The 9196-nt window shown below is 52.0% G+C and overlaps 1 protein-coding gene across 1 annotated transcript; it reads left to right on the plus strand.

Moving 5' to 3' along the window:
* Positions 1–355: 355 nt before the first annotated feature.
* Positions 356–4257, plus strand: Foxl1 (forkhead box L1). Its single transcript, XM_037206317.1, has one exon. The coding sequence runs from the start codon at positions 1463–1465 to the stop codon at positions 2471–2473; it is 1011 nt and encodes a 336-aa protein (XP_037062212.1). The 5' UTR covers positions 356–1462; the 3' UTR covers positions 2474–4257.
* The last annotated feature ends 4939 nt before the right edge of the window (positions 4258–9196 follow it).

Consider the following 9196-nt stretch of genomic DNA (forward strand, 5'->3'; position numbering starts at 1 on the left):
TTTACCCACTTGCACCCCCAAACACTCCCCTCTTCTGCAGATTACTCAGGGGGGCAGCTACTAACCCAGTTCTTCACACTGTTTCCACTTCCTTTCAAAGAACACTGGCAGGCAGACATCGTGAATGGAGACTGGTAACACCAGGCTAACCTGCGTCTCTACCCCACTGGAGAAGAGCCAATTGGGGAGATGCCCCCTTTGGAAGGAACATCATTCAGGAGTTTGGATTCAAAGTTTGACGTGGCTAAATGTAAAATGAGCCGGGGTGGGGGATGCTTACACCCCTGGGTGGGTGGGTGAGTGGGGGGGACCAGCACGCAGGCTTCACAAATGCTTAATGTAATCACCAGCCAGCTGTGCACACTTGTAAAGCTGTTGTAACCCCCCTCCTTGTTATAAACAGGAAGGCACAGAGTATGGAGCTAAAGACCCACATTCACGAACACCAGCTCCCCGCCAGCTGCCACCCCCCCCCCATGACGTGCCTTGCTAGCAACCTTAGCCAGACCAGAAAGACCTTTTCCCTCCCCCCCCCCAACTCTCCAAAGGGGGTTGTTTTGCAATCTTTAAAGGAACTAGGAACCAGGTACCCTGTTCACCTACAGCTTTCCAGAACTATTTGCTTTCCCCCTGGCAAAAAGGCTGGCTCTTGAGGTCCACTCCTTTCCCCTGAGGCTCCGGGTGCCCTGTTAGGTAGGGCCTCCGGGACAGTAGTACCCCCTGAAGAGTGCTCACCTCCATGAGACATGTCTAGTGTCTTCCCAGTTCCCCCAAACACAGAGAACGGTGCTATCTTTACATTGCCTATTAAGCTTAGAGGAAATAAAAGATCTTTTGTGGGAGGGTCCCCCAGACGAGCCTTAAAATGTACCCCTTGGCTTCCCCACCCCCATCTCCATCCCTCCTTCCTGGCCTAGCAGACCCAGTTCGGGGAGAGCCACCCGGCTCTCCACATCCTGCCTTGCTGACTGTGTGCTTACAGCGTCAAGGGGTGGACGTGGTATTTCAAACATCAGATCAGTGCGTTTATATATTGGGTGCCCGGAAATTTTTCCAAATAAACACAGCTTGATTCAACTTGGGTGGGCGGACTTATCAACAGACTAATTCTATAAACAAATGAGGAATAGCCCTGAAACCGATTGGCTGGTATCAAAAAGACACGTGGAGGGAAGAGCTGGGAGATTTTCAGCAATGAAATTTTAATTAATGTGGGTGGGCTGAGAACACAAGGACTGTTTATCATAGACAATTTATTTTCCAGCGCTAAGTCAACACATAATAGCAAACTTACAACAATTATTTAACATTTTTAAAGCCATGAAGAAGGGACAGAGCGCGCAGCGGCTGGAGAGAGCGGCAGATCGCAGGGCAGACGCACGGAGGGTTCCCCAGGAGGGCCCTGGCGCAGGGCGAAGTCCCTAGGCTGCCCGGGTGGCGGAGCGCAGAGGCTGCTGTCGCCATGAGCCACCTCTTCAGTCCCCCGCTGGCTGCTCTGGCCGCCTCGCCGCTGCTGTACGTGTACAGCCCCGAGAGGCCCGGACTGCCCCTGGCCTTCACCCCTGCCGCTGCGCTGGCCGGCCCTGGCCGGGCGGAGCCCCCGCAGAAGCCGCCCTACAGCTACATCGCGCTCATCGCCATGGCGATCCAGGATGCGCCCGAGCAGAGGGTCACACTGAATGGCATCTACCAGTTCATCATGGACCGTTTCCCCTTCTACCACGACAACCGCCAGGGTTGGCAGAACAGCATCCGCCACAACCTGTCGCTCAACGAGTGCTTCGTGAAAGTGCCGCGTGAGAAGGGGCGGCCGGGCAAGGGTAGCTACTGGACGCTGGACCCTCGCTGCCTGGACATGTTCGAGAACGGCAACTACCGGCGCAGGAAAAGAAAGCCCAAGCCCGCCGCGGGTTCCCCGGAGGCCAAGCGCACCCGGGCGGAGCCGCCGGAGCCCGAGGTGGGCTGCAATGCAGGATGCCCCGGCCTGGCCACTGCATGCCCGCCGCGCGCGCCGGATCGTGGTCAGTCTCCGACGGGAGGCACCGCGCAGCCAGCGCTCTTTCCCTGGTCCAGCCCTGAGCCCTGGGACCCCGACGCGGACCGCAGAGTCCAGGGCGCGGGGGCAGTGGTGGGTGGCCAGCGCGATAGCACAGTGCACCGCCCGGGGTCCCCTCTGCGCCCCGACCCCAGCGGCTCCCCCAAGGGTTCCAAGTCTAAGAGCTTCAGCATCGACAGCATCTTGGCCGGGAGGCCAAAGCAAGCTTCAGGGGCGGAGGCCTCGGGAGTCCCAAAGCCTGTGCCGGGCTTGCTGGGCGCCTCGCTGCTGGCCGCCTCCTCCGGCCTACCACCTCCTTTCAACGCTTCGCTGGTGTTCGACCCACATGTCCAGGGTGGCTTTTCCCAGCTGGGAATCCCCTTCCTTTCCTATTTCCCGCTGCAGGTCCCAGAGGCCGCGGTGCTTCGCTTCCAATAAGGCGGATCAACAGCTGTTTCCCCGCCCCGCGAGCCCCCACCTCCAGTGAGCAAAGGCCAACTGCTTGCCTGCGCCTGAGGGTGAAGAAGTCACCTTGGTCTCTGCCCTGGCAACTGTGAGTTTGAAGCAGCGTAACCACATCGGCCAAACCCGGTGCACTGGGGGTTATGTTGGTCTACCTTCTCCGAAGATGACTTAACCAGCCACGGGGAACTTTACAGACTTAAAAGACCTGTCCAGGAGAGGACGTGATCACCGCACACCCAAGCGCTCACAACCCATCACCAGCAGAACCCCGTTGGGTGGGCCGTTGCCGTCGTAGAATGACCTCGCTAGAGTCTTCTGCTGACCCTGAGGGCAGGACTTACAGACATGGCGAACATTTCTACACGGAAATTCAACTGGACCGTGGAAGGCTCAGCGGGACTCCCTGTGGCTGTGACCTCTTTGGATGATGAGAGCTTGCATCCAGGGCCCTGGGGATGATCCGTGGTCCCCAGGGTCTGGGAAGAGATGTAAGCCTGGTTATCATTTACAACTAAGTTTAAGGGAAACCAGGCAGAGCAGCAACACTCAATATGAATAGATACATCTCCTTCTACAGTAAAAGGGCATTTATTCTTGGCTTATAAACCAGGCTCCTCTTACTTGGCATGCACCTACGGCCTAGGGTGGTACATTAGTGCATTCCGCAGCTGTGCAGCCCTCTGTTAGCTTCTGCTTTTCTTTTTAAGGGACCAAAAGAGTTCAGGGGACACAGGAGGGTGTGTGTGGAGTGACTACGTCTCAAGGTCAGAACTTTTATTTCTCTTCTTTTTTTTTTTTTGTTTTCAAGATCTAAGTTTCTTTCCCTCTCCCCATTTTCCAGAATCATATAGTCAAGGACACCATGTAATCAGAAAGGCTGGAGGAGCAAGCACACTCCTGTCTGGTGTGGGACAAAAGCTTCTAGGCTTGATAGGGACTCTCCAGACTCAATTGGTGGTACCCTAAGTCAGTGTTCCTTCCAGGAGGATCTGGATCCTGACATTAAATAAACACATAGGGGCGACCAGAGAGTCGGGGGGTGGGGGTGGGGGACCAACAATGATCCGACTAAGACAACTGAGTTGGTTACAGTTCAGTCCAGCTTTCAGCTTGCGGGGAAACAGGAAGACCTTCACCTTGCCTCTGTTTTAGTTTTCTGATGGGTTCTGAAAATTGACTTCCTGAGGAACTAAAGAACTGTCTTTTATCTGGGGTAAGAAACGTGTAAAAATGAAGACTTCTTAGGCATCAGCCCAGAGTGAAGTCTTACAACAGCCACGGTGTGCCACGTCATATCTGCAATTTCAGTATTTTCGAGGCTGAGGCAGGAGGATTGCTGTGAGTTTAAGGCTAGTCTGTGCCACAGAGTTAGACCTGTCTCAAACCGACTAAGGGAGATCAAACAAACCACTTCCCAGCACTTGTGCAAAAATGCTTAAGAACTCTCAAGTCCCCTGCTGGTCAGTGGTGGGAAAAGCATTTTAGGCAGATGGGATACTATCTGGTTGCCAGTGAGAGCTCTGCAATTCAGTCTTACAGCCCCATCCAGGTCCCACCAGGTCTGTGGAGAGATGGGTGTGTGTGTGTACAGCAGCTCTCTCTATTTGAAGGACTTTGAGGAGACCCCATCGTGAACCCAGGTGGCTGTGACTGACTAGAATGCAGCAGGCAGGCTGCTATTGGATGTTTCCCATGTGCTCAGCCTCTGAATAAAGGTTGTTTTTTCATTAACCTCTCACTGACTGGTTCAGCGGATTATGGGGACATAAACAAACAGTGTAGTAGGAATGAGAGAGCGGGATTATATCCGAGAACCCGGTCAGCATCTTTGGCAGCCTGGGTGAAGACAAGCTGCTGCGGGGGAGGGACCAGAAACCCCACTGAGCCCTGGAGGGGATTGAGTGGCAGAAAGAGGGGGCCGTTCTGCAGTGCTGGGAGCTTTTAGTTTTCCTTTTCATTCTTGGGTTTGACATGCTGTCTTGGGTGTGTTTGTTGATTTGTGACAACCGACTTTTGGAGAAACAACTGATTTAATACTGCTGTTCTTAGAAGGTGGTATTTTGGGGTTGTAATTCAAAAAGCATTTGTAAGAGCATTGTTTTTGAGGGACAGATGGATGCAAGAGTGTGTGCATGTGTGTTTACGCAGAAAGATTCCATGCAGTTTCAGCTTTCATCAGGCGCAAAATCGCTGGAGAATTGGACTGTGAAGATGTTTTCTATCCAGCCTGTGTCAGCCTCTGTGGGTTTCTTTCCTATTGAGGAAAAGGAAGGGCACTGGATTCTCACTAACCAAACCACTATTCTAATTTCCCATATGCATAACTGGCTCAGTAGTAAAGATGATTATCATTATTACTATTACTACTACTACTACTACTACTACTATTATTATTATATATCAGCTAGACTAAGAAATGATTTCAGGCCAGGCATGGTAAAGCACACTAGTAATCCCAGCACTCAGGAAGCAGAAGCAGTCAGGTTGATCTCTGAGATCAAGGCCAGCCTGGTGTACTGATCTACAGAGGAGATTCAGGCCACCTCGGGTTACACAGTGAGATCCTGCCTCAAAAAAAAAAAAAAAAAAAAAAAAGTAGATCTCTGCTAGTAATTAAGATAGTTATGTTTAGTGGGAAGCAGAAGCAAGACTATGGTTCCACTCTCACGCAACCAGAAGGTCGTGTCTCTCCACAGAACAAGGGGGTGGAGGCAGCCTTGCTTCTCCTCTGATGGCTGTGTACCTCTCTCTTTCTTACTGTCTCTTTGTCTCTGTCTGTCTGTCTGCCACCTGTCTGTCTCTCTTTCACACACGCAGATGAGTTCGCTGAACGTGATGACAGGTATGTTAACCGTGAATGTGTATACTTATGCAAACACACGTGCCCTTGTGTACATGTAAATATCTATATCTATGTATCTGTGCAGTGTACATGGACACTCAAGAGACTTTTGCATGTAGGTGGGACTTGGATTGAGTGCTGAATTCTGAGGCTTTATACACAACTTCCTTTAAAAAAAAAACGTGTGTGTGTGTGTGTGTGTGTGTGTGTGTGTGTATGATCATCTGCGTGAGTGTGGTTATATGTATGCTATGGCACACATGTGGAGGTCAAAGGACAAGCTTTGGTGTTAGTCTTCATGTTCCGTCTTGTTTAAAGTAGGGTGTCTACGATTTATTTTGCATGCATAGATGGGGCTGGCTGATCCACCAGCTTCTGGAGTCTCCTGTTCCCACCTCCCATCTTCCTGCAGAAGCCCTGAGATCTTAGTTGCCTGCCCTGTTGCATCTGGCTTTTTATGGGCTCTGGGGATCCGAACTCAAGTCTTCAAGTTTGTGCAACAGGCATTTACCCACTGAGCCACCGCCCCAGCTCAGTTTCATTTTCTGTATAGTTCTGACCAGGACAGATTATCCATGTTTCTGTATTACCGTGATGAGACTAAGCCAGGCTCTGCGTCTCAGAAGACACCCTGACTCTGAGGCCTTTGCTAAGTAGAGAGTTTTGTAGACCAGATGCTTTGGATAATAGGGGCCTGACACATATTTTCGAGAACATGAGCTAGACCTGTCCAGGGCATTGAGGGTGTGGCCACTAACTCAGGCCATTCTCACATGAACCTTGGGGCCATGTGTCCTCCTCACCATTTCAAGGAGTGGTCAGTGACTGTTCATGTGTGAGTTAAAGAAGAGACCACAGATGGTGACTATTATGGTTAGAGCCAGGGCTGTCTGCCCCTGTCTCGGCAGACTAAAGTTTCCACCACAGAAACCCATGCGTGAGAAATCAATGGAGAGCGGAGGCTTTGTGTGCGGCCCTGCCTCGTAGTGTTGGAAATAATGATTGCTTCATAGAGTGTATCAATGATAAAAATTACCTGTTATTAAAAAGAAAGAACAGGGACTTGTGGGAAAAGTAGAATTAATTCACTATGCATTCAAAGTCATTTAAAAATAACCCAGTGACAAGTGGTCTGCCATGCTGCTCCTGCCTCAAGGTCCCAGGGTCAGGTTCTGCAGGCCCAGGCAGATGCCAGAGTGTTTATAGTGACTTGGGAGGGGCCACATAAAGGGCTTGAAAGGGGAATTCCTGTCTCTTCAAATGGCATCCAGATGCCAGTGGCCCTGGGCAAGATGGATATGTGGCTCATAGGCCAGATTTGGGGGTGAGCTGGCTACATGTACCATGAGAACTGGGGTGTCCTTGTTTATACTGGTACTGGGTGAGGAGGAGGAAGGGGAAGCTGTGGGGTAAAGGCTGGTCTTAAGCATCTTTTTCTACCAAGTTTGAGAATCAGGATCCCACAGGAAATTGAAACTCACTCTGGTCAATGACAAGGATCATTTTGTCATTTTGTGGGGACTGAGGATTAGGCGAGGAATCTAGAGGGCTCAGTAGGGTGAGGACATGGTCCACCTTCTCCCCCTTTCCAGCCTCCAGCACCACCCCAGCCATTCCACCCCTCCCCCGCCCCCCTTGGCCTGCCTGACTTCTGCCACCGACACCTCCGATTGGCTGTGACCTGCCATAGTTGCAACCACGAGGAAGACCAGGCAACATGGGTTATAGAAGATAAGCTGTCTACTTGCTGCATACTTGGGACAGAGTGGGCCTGAGCAAGGACATGGGTGTGGGAGGGCCAGTGACGCATGAATGACAGACTGTAAGGTCCTTCTTGGACCAGTCAGTGGCCACTGTGCTGACCACAGCTGTGCCATTCAAGAGTGAGACTGGGACGCCTCAGATGATGCCTCACTGAACCCTGACTTCCTGGAGACTGGGCCCCTTCCTGGCAAGCTTCCAAGAGGACACAGCAGCTCTAGACACTATTCCAGAGTCCCTTAGATGGGCAAGATCTGGAGTTGGACATGGTTCCCAGGGGAGTCACACCTTGGGCCCTTCGGTCTCCACCCTTACACCTTAGAGTCCAGGAGGCGGCTGCTGAGTCGGGAAGGTTGTATCTGACTATACTCGACTTGTCTTAGTTTGTCATGGTGCACAAGGTCACCCCTTGCCAGTGACTCTCTGGATGTGACAGACTCAGACTCACTTCCAGAATGTGTGTCCACAGATAGTGATGTCATCTACCAGTATAGGGGAGGGAGGGCATGATGGTGTCTTGGGTGTGGGGCAGTGTCTCCCATAAGTCCTCTTGGAGGGGACAAGACCACACCCTGTTGTTCATGGGTCAGGTGGACATTGACAGGGCTGACTTTCAATGGTGACTCACATTCTCATGATGTACAATGAGAAATGCTGTAAGTCTCAGGCAGCTGTAGGCACCTGGCCCCCATATCCTTGCTCTGTAGCTGGTCACCATCCACCACCCACTACCCCATTCTTTGGGCATGTTCCCACCTCTGGACCCTCCTGCCTCCAGCTTCCTACCCATTGGTCACCCATTGGGACTTGGTTTGGGGGCAGGGTAGGAAGGAGCCATTGACAGAGTCTAGAAAAGTCAGTGACCCAGCTCCACCTTGACTTGACTTTGCCAAAGCCACCAAACTCCCTAGCTCTTGACTTTTGTCACATACCCAATGGAGGAAACATTCGCCACTGCCTCTGCCCCACAGAGATGTCACAGCAGTGACCCCACAGACGGGCGTACGTCCACTGTGCCTGGGTAATCTGCTCTGGCTTAGAGTTAAGTGGAGTGGCATGTGTGAGAGACTAGTCCAACCTCTGCTGGAGACATCTGAGTCTCAGGACAGTCCCTGGACCAGCCGCTCTGTCAGGGAGCAGCAGCTCTGCAGGCTGCCCACTCACTCCCCAACCTGCGCAGGCCCAGGCTAGCCTCCTGGGATCTCTTGCATTTAGTTTATCTCTTGGGATGGCCGGAGCCTGTGAACTTAACATGTAAAGCAAAAGAAATTGCTGGCTCAGTGGGGAAGGACAGCAGGGGATATCAGAGCACAGGGACAGAGGGGGTGGTTCCCAGGGACAGCAGAACGAAAGCCTTGTGCACTTCCTTGTTGTGTCTGGGCAGCGTGAGGGCTCCAAGGACACTTCCTGGGACCTGAGGTCTAGCCTTATGAGTTCACAGATTAAACAAAAGTCCTTTGTTTCTACCCCAGCACTGAAGCTTTCCATGGGGCAGGGAGAGCCCAGACCCCTCTCCTATGGTAAAGGGGACCTGAAGAGGACTTTTCGCTAAACCCTCCCATCCCGTGGCCCGCCTTATAAAGAACGTGGCTTTTCAATGCTGCGGCTAAATATAGCAAGGGCTTGATCAGCGAGAACGCTTTTAGAAAGCACATTACAAATCAGGAATGTTTGGGAGAAATAAACTTTCCCACATTTTTGGACTTGGCGTTGGCACTGTGTGCTCCGTCTTCAGCACAGGATGGAGGCAGTGATGATTACCCATGTGGGCACTACCCAGGGCCCATGCTGGTGCCTGAGGACACAGACACTTTGCAAGGATCCAGGTGGTAGGGTGAGACACTCTCTGGGGGAGGGCAGCACCAAGTCTCTGTAAGGGTCACTTAGCTAGCAAGGAAGTCAGATGCAAGAAACAAACCTAATCCTGGAGTTCTGTTTCTCGTCTCTGCTAGTTTTCTCTGAGGCGCTCATTGAGATGAGATCACAGCCACAAGCCATGGGCCGCCCACTCTGACCAGTGATGGCTTCCTGGTGCCTCTGCCCTGTCCCTAGAGGTCAGAGTCATCTGGCGGTGAGACCAGGTGACTGAGTTT

Source organism: Peromyscus leucopus, chromosome 5 (genome assembly GCF_004664715.2).
Source record: "Peromyscus leucopus breed LL Stock chromosome 5, UCI_PerLeu_2.1, whole genome shotgun sequence".
In the NCBI taxonomy this organism is placed as follows: domain Eukaryota; kingdom Metazoa; phylum Chordata; class Mammalia; order Rodentia; family Cricetidae; genus Peromyscus; species Peromyscus leucopus.

What these genes read in the sequence shown, in the direction of transcription:
- Foxl1 (XM_037206317.1), top strand. Translation starts at nt 1,463, where the DNA reads ATGAGCCACCTCTTCAGTCCCCCGCTGGCTGCTCTGGCCGCCTCGCCG.